This window comes from Enoplosus armatus, chromosome 6, assembly GCF_043641665.1.
Source record: "Enoplosus armatus isolate fEnoArm2 chromosome 6, fEnoArm2.hap1, whole genome shotgun sequence".
NCBI lineage: Eukaryota > Metazoa > Chordata > Actinopteri > Centrarchiformes > Enoplosidae > Enoplosus > Enoplosus armatus.
Window position 1 is genome coordinate 4,505,808 of NC_092185.1, and position 19,909 is coordinate 4,525,716.

Here is a 19,909-nt window from a genome sequence, read left to right on the forward strand (position 1 = left end):
GAAACTCCAGTTGTTTCTTATTATTTCCCTCCAGTCTCTTTCCTTTTTCCTCTCGTCTCTGCAAGTTTATGAAGTAGAAACTATAAAGCTCAGGGATTTATTTTTTGCTCAGGGTGAAACAGGCGTGGAAGCATCGTCATGTCAGTTCACGGCACCTGTTTGAACACTCAGTAAAAGCTCCAGAAAAAGCAAGTAAGTGGAGCTTGAGTGGTGATTGTTTTGTCAACTGCTGTTTCCACATCTGACATCAGAGACTGTCTTTTAACACTTAAAGGGGTTTCCAATCCCTGTACAACCACCTTCAGTCTCATACAACATGAGACTGAAGTCCCATACTTGGGTCTAGGGGGGTGCGTCTCTCACTTATAAGACGATCCGATACATATACATGGGCTATGATACGATTCAGGGACGATACATTTTAATACAGAACGATTTGGTGCAACACGATGCAATCTGATACAGATCTTAACATTTGTTTAACGTAGGCATTCATTTTCCATTAAAAATTAGAATAAGCCAATTCTATAATAGTAGCATTGCTTACCTTCAAATAAATACTGTATATTTTGTAAAAGACCAGTGAAACCCAAGTGTGTTTGTTGCTCAAACAGAGTGACAACCAATTCTGTAACAACAAGCCTACGTGACACGTTTCCTCAAACAAGACTAATCAAATCAGACTACAACAACAACAGACGCATTCGGCTGAGAGTGTTCCAAACTTTAGATTTGATGGTGCACTGTAAACCGTGTTGGACATGTTTTGTTGAGTCACTCTCGTGACGCGAGAGTCTCGCGTTTACCTTTGACCTTTTACAAGAGTGGAGACGCTGTGCAGAATTAGCATCAAAGCTTCCAGGGATCCGCGTGTCGATGTAGTCGTTTCTTTAACGTTAAAGCCGGATTCCAATTCGTATCGTTGAATCGTTACACCCCTACTTAGGTCCCATGACACCTTAGCCAGTTCCATTTGCTGATAAAGACTGTGAGATGCACCTGGGGAGAGGAAGAAGGTGGGCGTTGATAGCTAGTAAGTGGAGCTTTGAGCAACAACTGAGTAAGTGAAATGTTAAGGTTTCGTCTGATACCCTGATCTTATAAGGACTAGAAATGTCCAACAGCGGTATTAGTTTTACCTTGGGTTATTTTTACCCTGAGAAAGGACTTACCCAGCAGATTCAGACTGAACATTCAGACATGCTCAGATGAAGATTACATCACCATCCCCAAACAGACTGAGGTGTCACATCAAGCAGCCGGCGGCTCCCCCCCCCCCCCCCCCCGAGGCTTCACAGAACAGAAGTCTGCAGACAGAAGCCACTTCTACTGCAGCAGGTTTTTACTGAAAACCTGCAGCCAAAAGAAACAGAATGCATTTGACTAAGAAGAACATTTTCTTTATTATGGAGAGAAAAAAGTATTTAATATTTTTCTGTAATCACACAGCAGACAGACCTGTTTTAAAGCCCTGGAGCATCCACACTGTTAATTGTGGAGGGAAGCACAACAAACACCTCAGGCCTTCTTACTCATTATTCACTGAACTCTGTTGTGTCTGCCGATCGACTCTTTGCAACCTGCTGCCGCAGCTCAAACTGACCCGACCTGCTGTAAACATGAATAATGTGACGGGTTCAAGTAAATATCTCAAATTTAAATCAAATCTCTGCTTTTCTTCAAAATTTGTGGTTGAAACATTTGAAATAGTTTAAAGTTTAGAGTTGAAGTGGCAATTAAAATAGATTTAGTCAAAGAAGCTGAGGTGGCTGTCAGTTTAGGTGTAATCACTCAATGAAGTTTAAGTGTCAGTTTAAGTGTAATTGTTGAGTGTAAGCATTGGGTAAAGTTGAAGTGAAAGGACTGAAGATTCAGCCAAAGGTTAAGCACTGGAAGATGTGAAAATGCAAACCCTGAAAGAAGTTATTCAAGCGTAAAAACAAAGATGATGTCAGTATGGACATGGTGCTGGGTTTTCCTCACCAAGCTCAGCGTTCCTCAACCTTCCCAGGCACATGACCCTGATTTATATCCCAAACAAACAAGGTTTAGGTCCTGAAACCCTCAAAATAGAGATCCCAACAACATGTTAGTACTCTACTTTCAGTTAGAGCAGGGAGGGATCTTCGTTTTGATGATGAATGAAAATAGAAAACCAAAAGAAAATCAAACAGCTGGTGACTTTAGCTCAGTTTGTTTACAAGCACAAATCAAAGGTAAGAAAAGATTAAAGAGGAAATATTATGCTTTTCCTTATTTTCTGTCATATGTAATGTCAGCTATTCATACTAAACGTTGCCAAATAATGAGGTAAATGTATGTAAAAGTAATCCCTGTGAGCCAAAAGCTCAGGCTGCAGACCGCTCTGAACGCTACGTTTCATTTTTTTCAACCGCCGTGATGTCAGATAGGCACAGATGTCCTTATATGGTATCTCTGCTCCAGGAGAGACGACTTGTTTATGTTTATGTCAACGTTGCTTAGTAACGTTAGGTTTGCAGTTTACAGTTCCGGCCAATCAGAAGAAAGTGGGCTTTTAGGGAGGCGGGCCTTAAAGAGACAGGAGCTCAACCGGCTTGTTTCAGACAGAGGATGACTGAGGGCTGCGTGAAGGGTCAGAATAAGATGAATCATGACTTTTTTGATCTGTGAATCATGCAAAGGTACTCTAGTGGAATCACAAAATGAAAATATAGAGCAGGGCTGTAAATATACAGGAGGTCAGCCTGTTCATTTAGTGAGGCATCAGTGCTGTCGATCGCCTGTCAGTTCGGCTTTTTCAGTCACTGCTCCACTCTGAAGGTTGGAGCTGCTCAGAGAGTCTCAGCCAGGTTCAGTTCAAATAAAATCTGCAGCTGCTGCACTTAAACAAACACTGTCGTTGTGTTTTAGATGTACTGACGTGTGTTTTTCATGATCCAGACAAAATATCCAGATACAGATCACAAGTTAGTACCTTTCCATGAGGGATTATTTTGTCCACCCTCTTGTACTGACAGACTGCCGATACTTCATGAACACATCTTGGGAAAAAACGTATGAAAACTACCCTCGTAGTTGCAAACTTTTTAAACTCTCTGTTGAATTATTCAGAAACGTTTTTTTACTTTCAGAAGTCTTTGTCCCTCTGCCAGACTCCTCCAGATTTATTTCATGTTGTTTTTTTTTTTTCATTTATCAACAGAAAGGTTTCTCTCCATAATGTTATACATGCTGTTTGGAGAAAAATCATTTCCCAGAGTTTCATCATCATCATTTCTCTCACATACAGCGACTGTAAAGCTGCAGGTAGAAACGGTATCCTTTTGTCAATGAGGACTCCGGTTACTGCTCTCTGCTCATCTGCTCTGATTTTGTGCTTTTCTGCTTTCCTGACTCTGAAAAGAAGAGGAAAAGTTTACAGACGAATGTCCATTTTGAGACTAAACTTTAAAAAGAATGAATCAGATGTGACCGGAGAGTTTAAGAGGGAGATGGGAGATGATGTCGAGCATTTCCTCCCTTTAATCCCATCAAACTGCTGAACATGAACTGCTCTATGGAGCAGCCAGTGATGGAACGTAAAGTACATTTACTCAAGTACTGCATCTAAGTAAAAGTCTTGAGGCACTTATACTTTACGTCAGTATATTCCTTTTCTGCTACATTCATGTTCCTCTCCACTACATTTCAGATGCAAATATTGTAATTTTTACTATAGTTTATTTATCTTACAGCCAGAGTTTCTGGTTACTTTCCAGATAAAGATTTGACATAAAATGTACAATGATTTACTAAATTACGATGAAATGCTCTTGAATAAACAACCCATCAGTATATAAAGTAGTTATAAATAAGTAAGTAAATACGCTTACATTACTTCGTACTGGAGTAGCCTATTATTGACGTATTGTTACTTTTACCACTGGGACCAGCTGGCGGCCCCCTCTCTCTCCTCTCTCCTGAGACTACTTTTGTTGTCTTCTATTAGTTGCCCCTCCCTCTCTCTCCCAGTTTTTCTTGGGAGATTGGGATTGGGATTTTTCACTGTTCTCTTGAGGTCCAGGGGAAAAGGGGGGCGTGGCGCCATCATCTAACAAGTGGGTCGATGCAGCTGGAGATATTAATTCTTCACAGGAACAAACTCCTACCTGTTCTGAATATCCAACAGTCCTGGCTGCATCCCCCCAGTCTTGTAGTCTGGACCTCATGAATCGTATAAACAATGAACACGGCGAACGCGTTCAGGCAGTCTGTCCTCGGAGACATTCATGTCATTGCACTTCCATGAAAAGTGATAGAAGTAGTTGCGCCAAGACGGAAACAAAAAGACTGGGAGACGTTCAAACCCCTCCTCCTTTCACACGCCTGGCTAATCACTGCGTATTGTGGGGTTGGCCCCCCTGTTTCCAGCTTTGGGATTCGGGAAGGGGTACGGCAACAACTGCGACCGCATCGTCTGCAGTTTCCATGTTGGTTTTGGTGGAGGGGGCACCAGTGAGGCGTCTCTGTAAACCTCCTCTATTCCTCTCTGTCACACCATGACTTTATAAAGGTCTCTATTAAGATGCTTTGTTAAAACAGAAACAGAGCATTTATTGGTCTCTGTTCCGCAGATCTTCTGTTGAACTCGTGTGACCGCAGGACCTTTCAGTCAATGAGGAGGGTTTCTGTCATCCCGTGCAGTTTAATTAACTCATAACAGATTATTATTATTATTATTATTATTACACAGTCAAATGAACATCACCAACACACTGAATGCTTTGTTTCTGTTCACTCAATCTCAAATTGTGTCTCTGCTGGCCGCTGCTCTAACCGTAACATAGAGCTCTTCACATTTGGACTCAATCCAAAACTGACCTGTGGAAAATGTACCTGACCCTGATGTGCATGAATTAAATCTGATCTGAATAGACAGCCAGAACCAGTCCAAAATAGATCCAAGGATAATTGGACTCTATCCAGAATCAGGTGCACCAGAACCGATCAGCTGATCTTTTGGGTCAGGCTGTGAATCTGGAGCAGGACGCTAACTTGCTGACATTTACAGTAGCAGCAGTGCTCGGCCGCGTGGCCGACAGAGAGAGAGAAGCCAGAGAATGACTAATAAGCACATCAGAGGGGCCCTGAACGCAGCATGGGCTGCCGAGGAGCCGCTCACATTCACAGGCAGGTAGAGGAGTCAGGGCCGCTGGGAGAGAGTCACGCTGCCTCCATACATAATGAACCAGGCTTTGATATTCAGCCGGAGCATCCCAGAGAAGATTAACATGCAGCTTCCACCCACAGCAGCTCCTCCCGGGAATCCAGCTCCTCTGACCTCGACTGATGAGCTACTTTATCATATAAATATGCTAACGGTACTATTATTAGTGTTATTATCGGTGTCTACAGCTACTTCACACTGCCAGGATTTATCAGGGAGGATAAAAAAAACACACATAGGCACTTGTAGGTTAAATCTCCAGATGCCAAAACCACACATGGCGACATGTAAAGACCACAGAGATGTAAATTAAACAGCTTTGGAGTTAGAAGCTATATTTCTTTTTTCTCCTTTGATGGAGCTAGACTAGCAGTTTCCCCCTGCTTCCAGTCTTTGTGCTAAAATAGACTAAACATGTTCTGGACCTATATCTGGACTCAGAGATTAAATTCTCCCAGTAATCAGAGTACTGTGGTGAATGTAAATGTGGATCAAAGTGCTGACTCAAAACCTCATCTGGAAACTCACTGCACCGTCCCTTTGAACCCCTTGTCACCCACCCCCCTTTTTGGAGGTGATCCGCCCCAAATGAAAACAAAATGGACTATTTTTGATCATCGTGATTCATTTAGACATTAAAGTTTTCATGGACTTAAAACTCTGTTGGATTGTCAGATTTCTAAGGTTACAGTTGGATTGTACCTGGAGCATTTCTTTTTGAAAACGTTTCATTTCTTCCACATATTTGTCTAAAGAGGGGACGGCCTGCACACTCACGTGGACTAAGGTCTCCAAAGGCAATATTTGTCCCACAGTGCTGATTATGGCTGATCCTACAGCCAGAGTTCGGGATGTTCGGGATCCAAACGAGTGAAAAGTAGCAACAATTTGAGCCTCCTGATTCTTCTCCTCGTCCCTCCTCATTGTTATTAGATGTAAAGTGTGTCCTACTGTATCTGAGCTGGTCTGAGTTTATAATTATTATTAAATTCAATATAATTATTAAAGACAAAGAAGTGCTTTCAGATAAATGTTAACAGTTTTAGTTTAGCTAGTTTACTTTTAGCTTAGTTCATGCTAACATTTCTTAATTAGCAATGAATACGAAGTACAGTGGAGGCTGATGGGAATGTCATTAGTTTTGCAAGCACTTAGTAGTGGACACACATTTTATTTTTGGAGGGATCACCAAAGTTATTTCAGTTCATCCTGAGGGGGACAAAAATGTCTCATGTTGGCGCTACAGGGAAAGTCAGGGGATTCACCATAAAGATCAGGAATCATGGAGATCTGTATTCAATTTCATCGCAATCAATCTAATAGTTAATAAAATCGAAATAATAAATAATTACTAAATAAACATAGAAATTACAATACTTTCTATGTTTTCATCTGTTTTTTTTGTGGGCTTCCATAAATGTCTTTCAAATGTCAACTAACAAAGAAAGCAAACATTTTCCCCCAAAATAAATGCGCTGTAAGGCCTGTTTAGCTCCAGGGGTCTCAGCCCGAACCAACAGAGACACCAACTGAGGTGTTTTTTTTATGGGAGATGAACAACATGAAAACCTGCTGTTGGTGCCTTTTCACTGCCATCACTTCATTCTGCTTCTCTGTAAAAATAAAAAACTGTGTGTGTGAGCAGCGATTAGCTTTGCTCCGCCGCTTATCTTTCTCGTGAGCGTCAGACTTGAGGAGAGAAAGTCAATACCAACCACAGTGTTATTGCCTGCCATCCATAGCTGTCGATTAAGTGGTGTTTTTTTTATTTCGTGAGAGGGGAAAGTTCGCTCGGGGCCAAATGAAGAGGACATATCACCGGTTTACGGCAGAGAGAGAGAGATGAGCATGAGATGAATCCCAATGTCTCCAAAATCTCACAGGAAATATACATCAAACAGCCTCATGCTGGACTTACAGCTGATTCATTCTTTGTGTATCTCTCTGGGGCAATTCAGTGTTACTGTATTTATACAAAAATGTATTCCATCTTCTCGTCATTGTAACCATGTCAATCACTTTGACTCGATGGGAGCATTGTTTTTACATAAACACCCATTTATTCCCTTTTATTTTGCTTTTTTTTTGTGGAAATAGAAATAGAAAAGCAATAAACTGCAGAAACAAAAACAAGATGAGAACAAATATAAGGTAGGCAATGCAAGAATGATAAAGAGTGATAGAAGTAAAAGATATAATGAATCAAAGGAAAACTGAAGGGATGAAAATGAATAAGAGAAAAAAGAGGCGAGAGGGAGAAGAGAAAGTAATGAATAAGTGATGATAGCAATTAACATGAATTCACGTGCAAGTCAGGGATGTTAGGAGGTATGAGAGAAGAGAGCCGGACCGACCTCGTGGGCCAAAACTGACATTGATAATTGAGCCTAAATGTGACCAATTGTGACCTCCAGTGGAAAACGTTTGAGTGTGAAGCAATTTGGATTAAAGTCTGAGGGGAGAATGGTAGAGCGAGCTGCTGCGACGGTGACAGATTTCCAGAATCTTGTTGTCTTGTTAGTCAGATGGACTCGGAGGTTGATGGGTGGATTGGTGTGGCGGGGCGTTGGACCGAGCTGTCGCTGTAAAGAGGGAGCTGAGACTGAAGGCAGGACGGGAGTCATTGCAGGTGATGGATGACACGTCTCTACTTCCTCCCACTGTACGAAAATGAAGAATAACTAATTAAAACTAAACTTATCAGAAAAATGAACACTTGAACAAACATGAAAGAAATAAGAACAACTTATTTCAATGCGTACTTTGATTTTTTTTAGTTTTGGCCCATGTCCCATCTGCTAACATGGATATAACAACATATACTGCAGCCAGCCACAGAGGGCGATCAAGACGTTTTGGCGGCGATCTTTATATACAGTCTGTGGTTTATGCTTGTAAACTTGCCGGGATACACCACGACCCTGTTTCCCCGCGCTGAACATGCAGCAGACATTTCCTCACATGCGCTCCCCGGACCGGCACAGCTTCGGGCCTCAATTGGCATGACGCTCTGCAAACTCAGACATCCAGGAGGAGCTCGTAATAGAACCGCTGCTCCTTCAAGTCGAAAGGAGTCCTTTGAGGTTGCTCAGTATCTAACAAGTGTGCCTCCAGGACGACTCCCTGTGGAGGTTTTCCAGGCACGACCAACTGGGAGGAGATCCTGGGGCAGACGCAGAACACCCTGGAGGGATTTATATGTCCCAGCAGGCCTGCATTGACAAAGCATTAACTTAACATTAACCTAGATGTGACCACAATAATTCAGTCTAACCTGACAGATACGCACAATTTTGAATGTAGCGTTCAGTAGAGCCCCTAAAAGCTCCAAACTTTCTCATTCTGAAACTAAACACCAACAACAGTTGAGTATTAAAACATCCGTGAGGACCTTGAGGGATTTGGGGGAGCTGTTGCAGGATATAATAAAAGTTACATGATGATGATCTTTCGGGAGTGTTTCTTTACCTTTCACAGTAGTAAACACAGTAATATCTAGTAGCAGTACCTCCAGCCTGGTGATAATGAACACAAGTGGCCATGTTTGTGGGTGGGCAGCCAGTGAGGGATCATGTAATTATTAACTTTCACTGAAACACATTCAGATACGGAGATGTACGAGGAATACGGGGCTTAGGTTTCTTCTGCAAATGTCATCTCCCTTTTCTGAAGAACTTGATGAAACTGCAGTTTAAGGCACTTTAGCTTCGCTCCAACAAATAACTGATGAGTGACATTAAAACTGCCGGAACATCCCGACTCTTTGCCTTATAATTGGATCTGCCTGTACTGGAGGTCTCGCTGAAGTACAGTATGTGCTGTGAGTTGGATTGCACACGAAATATAGACGTTATCTGAAAAGTTATTTCAGCTTGAGGTACAGTGTGAGCTTTTGTTCGAGAGAAAGGGCCAAATGTAAGAATGTGAAATCACGACAGAGACAGAGTAGAGAAGAGTCAGTGTTAATACTTGTCCATGAAACTTGATCACAGCAGCGTATTAGTTCAGTAGATGGAATCGAACCAGCGGGCTGGAGCGTCCAATCTCCAAAATCAGGGTCACACTCAAGTTTGGACCAACGTGCTGCGGTCTTCTAGTGTTCCACCTGGTTTCTTCCATCCTGAAACCCGCTGCAGACGTTGAAATGAAAGATCTGCCGCTCCAGTTTCACTTAGGCCTCAGCTGCTCTCAGATCAGACCACAGACCTGAGCTTTAAACCAGCTCCGCTTTGATCAGGCAGGACGGTGGCATCCAGGTCAGAGAGACAGAGAGCTGTGCAGACACAGGATTCACCTTGCATTAACCTCCCAAACCTTCACAAAACTTCCGAGGATTTAAAAGTTTGATGATTCTGTGAAACCGAAGACTTTTTCATGGCTGCACCATTCCACGTTATGCGCCTCATTTTGGACACATTTCCCCAAAATAAGTCCACCTCTATGCTGTCCACGTTTGCTCAGTATGTTCCAATCAACTTTTCTGAATGGAAACTGATTCCAAATTAGTAGGAATTGGGGAATTTTTTCAGTTCTGCTTATTGATTCCTGAAGGTGAAGTTTGGAGCTACTTTGATATCCTCTGATTTGCCAACATACATATACAGTGTTTACTATACTGTACATATTGTAATACATAACTTTATTGTTATTATTCCATAAACATTTTAAAAAATGTATTCAAATGTATTTAAGTCGTGACCTGATGACAATGAAAAGTCAGGGCATCACCAGGGGTTTCACAGAATAGTCAACTAATAGGAGTAGTTGATTACTACTAAAGTGCAGCAGTCGTGAATGCCCTAGGCATCGCCAAAGTGATTCCAATTCATCCTCAGCACGACTGCATGTATCACAATTCATGGCAATCAATCCAATAGTTGTTGAGACATTTCACTCAAAACCACACATGTCAACCTCATGGTGGCGCTAGAGGAGACGCAGATGCACATAAACACTCGCTCTGGTCATACTCGGCTCAGTTTCCGCTCCCTTGTGTTGGCATGCCGAGGAGAAGATACTCATTATTAAAGGACTCGGATCAGCCAAAAGCACCTTGAGGGACGTCCCTTAATGTGACTTTATAAGACTGAGTGGTTGTTCTTTCCGTCCAGCGATTCCTCACCTTTCTCCGTTACGCTTTGCTAAAACATGTCATCACACCCCTCTGACCTTCACACTGGTCGTGACGTTGGTTTTGTAATAACAGCTTGTGTCGGAGAGGCCACATCAATCACCTCAGAGCTTGTTTTTTCTCACAGGCCCACAAATGAGTTTATGCTTCGCTGTCTGTCATACATTTTCATAATGATTCCTTGATGCGTCGCTGAAACCGGCGCCGTCGTTGTTTTGGGCTCTTGGGGGTGAAACTCGCCATCTGTCGCCACTTTTCCTTCCTTCCTCTCCTTCCTCTCTGTCCTGGCGGCTGAGCGGAGCCCCGCCGAGGACTCCCCGCTGTCAGTTTGACGCTCAGTCAGAGGACCATTAACCCGGGCCTCGACTTTCGTGAGGCGGTTGCCATGGCGACGCGGGTGGTCCCTGAGCAGTGGTGGCGGTGGGCGGTGTTGTGTGTCGGGAGCGATGTGCACAGGTGTGCTGTGACAGAAACAGAGGTTTGTGCTGCCTGGGCGAGCTCTGCATGGAGTGTGTGTGTGTGTGTGTGTGTGTGTGTGTGTGTGTGTGTGTGTGTGTGTGTGTGTGTGGTTGAGCGAGCTTGAATCAGGCTGCTCTCTCTCTCTCTCTACAATAACTCAGCCAAGTCGATGTTGGTTGGTTTCCACCCCAAAACGAGTTTTATCAGCATTAATGGCGCCGACGAGAGAGAACACAAACGACACGTTAATGCTTCCTGCCACAGCTGACAGCACACAGATGCTCTCTGTCTTTTATCCACGACGTCCACGTGGAAGCGGCTGCGTCTCGTTTTGGCTCTGTCACAGCTTGAGATGTATTTATTGATAAGTGACATGAAATGAATATTTACTGCTCTGTTTCGTTAGTTATTGACTTTGCTTTTGGGGTTGATGGCGTTTCCTGTGAGTATAAAGTCCAGTCAGGGTCCAGGATCAGAGTGTGACTGTGGATCAGGTCTCTAAATACCTCCTCCTGCCAGTAAAGGCTCAAAGTTACACTGAGAGCCTTCACAGCACATTGCAGACAAAGATAACAACACAGAGAATCAATAGTCTCGTACTGGCTCATAAACGCAGCATGGAGCCTAATGATGCGTTCAGGGTCATCTGTCAAACTGAGACGAGGACAGAGAGAGTGCTGATGTTTCTCTGCTCTGTCGTCGTTTAAAGACAGAGATTATCAGTTAATGATTGTCCCGCTGCTCACATGATGGAGCTCCAACAGTTAAACAGTCCACTACTGAAAACATTTGCACAGCTCACAGTTAATGGGATGAGAGGAGGTGGAACTGCAAGAGCCCTCTTAGTTCAGTTTTACTTTATTATTATTATTTATGCCTGCGTGGGTTTCCTCCAGGGTGCTCCGGTTTCCTCCCACAGTCCAAGGACATGCAGGTTAACTGGCCACTCTAAACCGCCTGTAGGTGTGAATGTGTGCGTGAATGGTTGTCCCTCTCTATCCTGTGATTGACCGGCGACCTGTCCTGGGTGGGACCTGACCCGGGTTCTCAGCCAGTGTCAGCTGGGATTGGCTCCAGTCCCCCGTCGCCCTCTAACGGATAAGCGGGTATAACAGTAACTAAGCTACTGTCAGTAGAACTAATCACTTCCTGCAGATGTTGCACATTTAAAGTCTTCCAGTGGCTCATAGTGATGAATCATAGACTGTATGTAAAGATGGCCGGCGCGTCTCCGCTTCCTCCCACTGTACAAAAACGAAGCCAAAATATTTCGGATACGGCCGCTGCCATCTTGCGCCGGTGATGTCATTTGGAGCCAGAGTCTGTGCAGTGGTGATGGGGGGTGGAGCCACAGTATTGAGGTCCCGCCCATACACCCACCCAGCTGTCAATCGTGATGTCTCACCCCCTTTTTAAAGCATCAAATAACTAATTAAAACCAAACTTATCGGAAACACGACCACTTGAACAAATATCAGCTGATAAGAACTACCTAAAATGACCAAAACCATCTTTGGGAAAATTTTTTTTGACTTGGCTGTCATGTCATCCATCTTTATATAGAGTCTATGGGCTTAATCGATCCCTTCCCTTTTTATGTGTAAAATCAGCAGGAAGTGTTTCATTAGCGGTAACAGTGATCAAAAAGACAGCAAAGGCGCCTATTAGTAATGTAACAGACGGGTTTGGATCAGTTTTCACTTTGCTGGGAGGTTGTTTTGACATCACAACAGGAAACTACAGCCGAGTGTTCACCACTTTGACTTTTCCACCAGTCAGCTGGAGAGTAAAAACTCTAAACTTTGGCTGGTTAGGAGCCAAAGTATCTGCCTGAGCAGACAAAATGATCACTAGATTGATTCCAGTAAATGAAGCGAGCCGTCGACCATCTGTTGGTTTAATGAAGGCTGATGGAGTTATTACTGCTGAGTTCAGTGCTTCAGACCATCATTTGAATAAACCCTCTTGTTCAGATCATCAGGTTTATCCGCATGTAGTGGAGTCAGTCCTGTCAGCTGAAAACCTCATATGTCCCACAATAAAAACTGTTCAATGACGGATACTTGAAGTTTTTTCTGATATATTTATATATTTTTTAATTTAATGTTTGTCTCTATAAAATACATTTCATGGACATTAAAGACGAAACAACATTGTATCCACACGAAAAGCAAATACTGACGTAACTCGAGGCAGAGAGTGATGGGGTGGCACAGGAAATTAATAAATTGTAGGTGACAGTTATTAATGTGGGAACAAATTAAGTACTTTGAGCAACAAATGAGGGACATAATTCATTTAAAGGAAATATTTTAGGAACCAGTATAGCAAACACAAATTGATATTTTGAGTGAATTATATATAAAGAAAATAAATTATATATAAGAAATATATATTTTAATCATTAAGGAAAATGTCTTAGGGGAACAAATAACTTATTTTGTATGGAGGTCAGCAGGCATCAGACGTATGTTTTAATACAAATTTAAGTTTCTGTAGCAGCAGGAACTAAAGTTAAGGGTGTTGTTTCTACTCCTGTCAGTTTGGAATGCGCACCCAAGGGATCGACATCCCTTAAACACATGTGAAAAAGTTAACAATATCTTAATATAATATATAATATAATATAATATAATAACATTTATTAATTCAGGAGCATATAGTAGTAATACTAGTAAACAATAAAAAAAATTTCCGTCAATGACACCTGCAGGCTTCCATAAAATGGACACAAATAAGCAAGTTTTGAAGCATTTGAGGGAATGAATGATTATTTTCATGGAGTGAATTAGTAATTAAACATTAAAGAGTCTGAGGGCACAAAATTAGTCATTTCAGGGATGGAATTAGTAAATCACTAAATGGTCTTATGTTCAGAAAATATCAGAAAATATTTGCAAAGACAATTTTTGAATATTTGGAAACTTTCATTGTTTTTCATCCCGGTTTGCGAGCCTGCAGTCTTCTTCTTTCTCGCTTTGGTTGCTACGTTTCTTTGGACATCACAGCCACCAACCGTCGCTCAGCAGAGGAGCATGAAACATCGCACCACACATACACGGCATACAGAAAAAAACAGACCTATTCAGGGAATTCACCCATTATTTGACATTCTTTAAGAGCAGATGACATTACTCATTTGATGACATGATGACACTGACATTAAGTCAAAGTGAAAACATGAAAAGCTCCATTAGTGGAGTTTTGAGGTTTCTTTCACATCACATTTGACAGGAAGTAAACAGTAAAAGTTTCTCAGGTTATCACCATGATTGTTAAAGACATCGACCCCCCCCCCCCCCCTCTGTTTCCTCCTCAGATGTACATCCAGACGGCCACGCTGACCGTCTCCCTCAGCCTCAGCGCCTCCGTCTCTCTGGGCATGCTCTACATGCCGAAGGTTTACATCATCATCTTCCACCCTGAGCAGAACGTCCCCAAACGCAAACGCAGCTTCAAGGCCATTGTCACCGCCGCCACCATGACCAGCAAGCTGTCGCAGCTGGCGGCCGAGCGGCCCAACGGCGAGGTGAAGACAGAGCTGTGCGAGGGTGTGGAGGCCAGCGGTGAGTGGGCCAAGGGGCTTCTTACGCCATGTTTTAATATGGTGTCTGAAATCTGATTGGTTGAAAGCTGGCATTATGGTTTAATGGTGGAAAAATAAGTTAGTCAGTATATAGAAAATTAAACATGTTATTGTAATAATAAAACTTTCTTTGTATAGCAGTTTTCTCATCAAAGTTACAAAACGCTGTACAGGAAAAATTTTAAAAAATAAACAAGAAAAGCAAAGGCAGGACTCACAGGTATACAGTACAGTTCTAGCAGGACAATAAATTACCGTATTGGAAAGACGGCGTCTCATCACGGAGCCATGTTGAGTCAGTTGGCTCTACCGCAGATGTTTGTCAATGGAGATTACGTGGCTGTATACTTGACTTGATGCACCTGTTAACGATGAGCCACGCTTGAGGCAGCTGAACCGATGAGAATAGGTGTCGACACACCTTTGGCCCTATGGTGTATTTCTGTTCTGGATGAAAGATGTAAAATACCACATCGTAGATCTAAATTTGGGCAATCAGCTTTTTCCACAAAGGGCTGTGAACTGTGGGACACAGATATATATAAAAAAAAACAAAGGTTAAGTGCTGGCTAAAAGCTGTAGCCATTTTTAGCTAATTGTACTCTTGGTGTATGTGCATTTGTGTATTGTGGTACGTGTATTTTATTGTATTTACATATGATACTGAAAGCTGTATATTTTAACCACACTGTACATATAAAAGCCCAACTAGGGACAAGAGTTGAAAATTAGCAATAGCTATAAACTCTCATCAGCCTCATGCTCTGTTTTGGAACTATGTTAAATTGCTTCTTAATTAAATTCAACTAAATACAAAATTCAAATAAATAAAACAAACTCCTCCTATCGTGGAGTAGGCAGAGAACAAGATGATTTACCTACATGTGGGGCTCGCTCCTTTAGAAGCATTTACCTTCAGGCAGCAAGTACTGATGAACCAGAAAAGGTAAATGCTGTTAATTATTCCCTGAACAATGGTACTGTAAGAAGAGTTTCTCTGTAAGGTGCACCATGCGGAGAGTGAAGCCTCTCTGCAGTGATGAGGATTTAACAGGAAGTTGACTTGAATTTGTTCAGACGTCACCTGAGACCAGATCTGATGAAGCCAATCTGTTTACATCTCAGAGTTACACTTCAAAGCTACTTCTCAGTCAGCAGAAAAGTGGGAGACGTCGGATTGTTTACTCGTCAGAGATGTGCTGACTGAACTGATCTGCTTAATCTAACAAGCAGCAGCTCTCGCATCAGTTTTACTTTCTCAACCTTACGCAAGGCTGAACTCAGTGTGAAAGTCACAAAGATTCAATCGTGAAAAACTACATGATATGAAAACGCTTGAGAGGAGATTTGGTCCGATATATCTCAACAGCTGATGGATATATTACCTTAAATATTACCACATTTAGTATGAATATTGGTGACCTTTCCTCTAGCATCACCCTCAGGACAAACTTTACATTTTCAGCTCCACTACTGATGAGTCTCTAAGAATAGCTAATGGATCAGGATGTCGTTCGATCATATTGTGGCTGTAATTAACACTGCAGCCTCTATGGGATGCTAGTAGGAGTTTAGCTCAAACATACAGTATATGGTCGCAGAAAGTGGGTATTTTCAGTCAGCATCCTGTTGCTAGGGTTAACCAACAAACAAAGTTTGTATTTTGCTAACCATAACATTAGCGAGCGAGCAAGCTAAGGTTAGCCAGCTAGCTGTAACTTAGCTACGCTGCATGGATCTGGTGTTGGTTGCTTTGTATCGTGAGCTGATGAAGTGATGTGCAAACGGCAAGCTAGACAATTTGCCAGCCAGATCAGCCCCGGGGGGTCTGGATGAAATAGCTGACGTTATCCACTCAAGACAGCATTTTGCTACGTTAGCTAGCTAGCAATTTGTCCGCGTTAGCAAGCAAGCTACGTGGACTTTTTGTTGGACTCTGTGTTTTGGTGGGTGTCATTTGTTGACGTTAGCGGACTCCATTTCTAAGCTAACGTTAGCAAGTGTTGCACACTGTTTGCGCTATAGGGGAGCTGAAGAGAGGATCTTCCAAGGAAATTCTGCCTTGTTATTGTGACAAGTTGAAATACAATAAATACAGCACTTTATAGTCTGTGTTATAGGTCCAAAGCACATTAAGTTCATGGTCTTTAATGTTAAAATCTGTAATGTTAAAAACAAGACCATACACTTATGATAGAAGATTGGGTAAAATGTAAAATGTTTAAAAATGTTAGAGAAGTTGTTTGTATTGCATTGTTCACTTTGTGTCAGTGAGCTGATCGCCTCAATCTGAGATCCTAGGATCGACTGGTTTGGTCTCCACCCACATACCTGGGGAAGTCGCGGTCTTTTCCTCATTACGGCAAAGTTATCGCTGAGGCAAAGATCGTCACTGCTTGTATTTATCTCCCCATTTTATTAGGGGCGTAACATTATCTGTTGACTTTTGTGACATCCACTGATCAGAAATCAGCCTCGAAGTAGGCTGAAGTGTCACTATACTGATCTACTGTTTGCTTTTCTCTCCTCAGTGCCGCCAACAAAAAACACCTACGTCAGCTACACCAACCATGCCATGTGAAAAAAAATGACCCCTTCGACACGAGGACGCCCCGGGACATTTAACAAGCAGCTTTCTGTCAGACTCAGAGGAGACGTCACCGGAGCCCAATCTGAAGGATGAGAACAACTGACAAACTGAACCAACACATCTGTGGTGTTTTTATGTTTACAGACAGCAGGAAACAGGCCTGAACGGTGCCAAAAACCTGAAAGGATCACAACTGAAAACCGTCCGAGAGGAAGCAGGAGGATGGTTAACCTGAAAGACAAAAAAAAATAAATAAAAAAATTAAAACAAATCTTCAAAAAGAAATACAAAAAAAGAAATTGTGGGGACCAACCATATTTGTTGTTATTCTAATTGTACGTTACAAACAAAAAAAAATTGTGGTTGTGAAAATTTCTGATTCTTGTCTCATGTCGTCCGTCCGTCGACCTGCATTATGAGATGAGTCCATCGCTGTTTTCGGCTAACTGAACGGTAGCTTTTGGTTGTGAAACGTCTAAATGCCATGGTTGAATTGAAGCATGCCCGTTTTTTATACAAATGATCTATTTATAATAAAGGAATGTTTCACAAATCTGTGCCATGTTTGTGTCCTTCTGAGGGGGAACAGTTTGAACAAGAGGACAAATGACGAAAATATATTGTTTTGTTATGGTTGTTGGGGTTCGCAGGACCAAAGTAACAAAATGTTCATCAAGATGGCTGCTGGATGTTACCTTGCAAGGCAGCTGGATTTGTGAGATCGTGTGAGAATCGATCTTGCGAGGCTTCAAGTTATGCGCTTGTGGCCGAACGACAGCAGTTGAGACCAATCAGCGTCCAATAAGGAACTGCTGGCAGCTACCGGCGAGGTTTAACTGCCTTTTCTGCGCAAATTGTCCTTACAAAGATGGCAAGAATCATCTAAGGTAGCTACACTGACTGTTTGCTAGCTTCCAAAGTTCCTGCAGCTTGTTGTGTTTCCTCTTCGGCGCAATGTGATTGGTTGAAGTTAGCCCGTGATTGACAGTGATCATCCAATCACCTGCCAAGTGTTTTCCAAACAGTTTCCAAGGACGACCATTCAGATGGTTGTGTTTGCAACCGGGGAAACAGTAAGCACAACACCAGAACCTTGAATCAGCGAGTGTTTATTCAGAGCTCCTAACAGAGAACACACTCCAGCTGCTGGACATCATCTACATTTGTCCAAAGGAAGAAGACGGAAGTGTTTAAATGTGAGTTCTGCTTTAACAAGAGAATCATATTCATTGTGTGAGTAGAAGATGTTTATTAAGTGTTTATTCAAGATATGAAACAATAGCAAATACTTCACGTCCCAACATGATAAAGCTGCAGAGCAGGAAATGAACAGAAACTGGATTTGACCTTTAGCGCCACACAGACCTGAGTCTGGCAGGAAACTCAGAACAGTATGCGCCTCATTCCAGACTTTAAAAAAAAAACAACAGTCGATGTGATCAATACGTGCTGTGGAACAGGAGAGGCCGGATCAATACGAGCTGCCAGAGAGAACTCCTCATGCATGTAATGAATATTTCTGCATCTCCTGGCAGAGAAGAAGAAGAGGACAGGTAGAGCCTGAGTGATGAAGCGTCCGGGCATCCTGCTTTTATTTCCCCAGACAGAGCTCTCATTTCTCGCACTTGCAGCCAAGTGAAAGAAAAGAACCTCCACCTCCACACTGAAATAAATACTGGAGATGAAACGGCACATCTGAATTCCTCCACAGGTTTTCATTTTTGGTTTTCTGTTTGATCAGCTGTTTGCTGTCCTCAGGCTCATCTGTTTAACAGTTTAACAGCCTTCAGGTAAGAGTTTGTATTTCCTGCTTTCGGGACGTCTGTACTCTCTACAGACTGAGAGAAACAAGTAGGATTTCATGTTTATCTGCCTTTTTTATAACGGTTCCAACAGTACGCTGCATTATATTGTTCTGTTTCTGTAATATTGTGCACACAGCGTCTTCTGATGAGGTGTGAAACTAAAAAAACAAATCAACACATGTGACACTCTCAAACAAGAGAAAACTACTTTGAACTTTTTCTGCTCAGTTTTGACTTTGTTTATGTGTGCTAAGCTAAGCTAACTGGCTCTAGAATTATATTTGACAGACGTTAGAGTGGTATTGATTGGTATTTTAACCACCCAAACTAACCTCCAATAGGAAAGACTTGATGCTTCAGACAGAGGGATTCATGAGTTGATCTGATTGTTGTTGTCCACATTTCAGCTGAAGTAGCAGCTGATAAATGTTGACATTGTCGTCCCAAAGCGACCGTACAGTCTCTCTGCTGTACACTCAGTGTTACTCTGATAAATGCATCATTCTGATTTTCCTCCATTAAGAGTTGCAGAAGCACCACAGTGTACAGTATCTATCTTTTACTGCTCACACTGTGTGATTTTTTTAATGGGAAGCTCCCAATGAGTCTATTTAGTCTGTTTTTGTTTTTTTCACATTTATTGAAAGACATGATGAGGAGCTTGAACCTGATGGAAAAAAACAAAAACAAACCTTCAGCTGCTGAATACGTCTTAAAAAAGGGTTCAGAGGTTGTTTGTTGGGGTCACATGATTGGCTCGTTTAGTGAAGTGGAACTAATGTGGCGAAGACCTCGGACCCCCACAGCTCTGAAACACAAGGGGGCCAATTGAAAATGAAAATTACAGATGGACAACAGAGAGAGGGAATGAAAGGGACGCGTCAATAACACCTCAAAAAGGAATATTAATAGTACAGTTGTGCGTTTTGTTATTGAACGCAGGTTGCCATGACCTTCATCACTGTCAGCTTGTGTTTGGCTGAACATGTATTCATCCTGCAAGGTCCTGCAGTTTCTGTTCAATATGAACCAAAAAACTGCAGTCTTTATTAGTTTGCTGGAATCTAATCTTCATATTGTTGAAGATAAATTCTGTTTTTCAAAATGTCGACACCCATGGAAGTTACTTAACCCAAACCCTATTTTTGTT

The 19,909-nt window shown here is 42.2% G+C and overlaps 1 protein-coding gene across 1 annotated transcript in view; it reads left to right on the forward strand.

The window, feature by feature from the left end:
• The window catches only part of LOC139287168 (metabotropic glutamate receptor 8-like), a 104,295-nt gene extending 87,342 nt beyond the window's left edge, over nucleotides 1-16,953 (forward strand). The window contains exons 9-10 of the mRNA XM_070908164.1: nucleotides 14,098-14,344; nucleotides 16,896-16,953. Of these exons, the coding sequence (XP_070764265.1) occupies nucleotides 14,098-14,344; nucleotides 16,896-16,945 (297 nt within the window). The 3' untranslated portion in view covers nucleotides 16,946-16,953. The remainder of the gene's footprint in view (nucleotides 1-14,097; nucleotides 14,345-16,895) is intronic.
• Nucleotides 16,954-19,909: the final 2,956 nt, after the last annotated feature.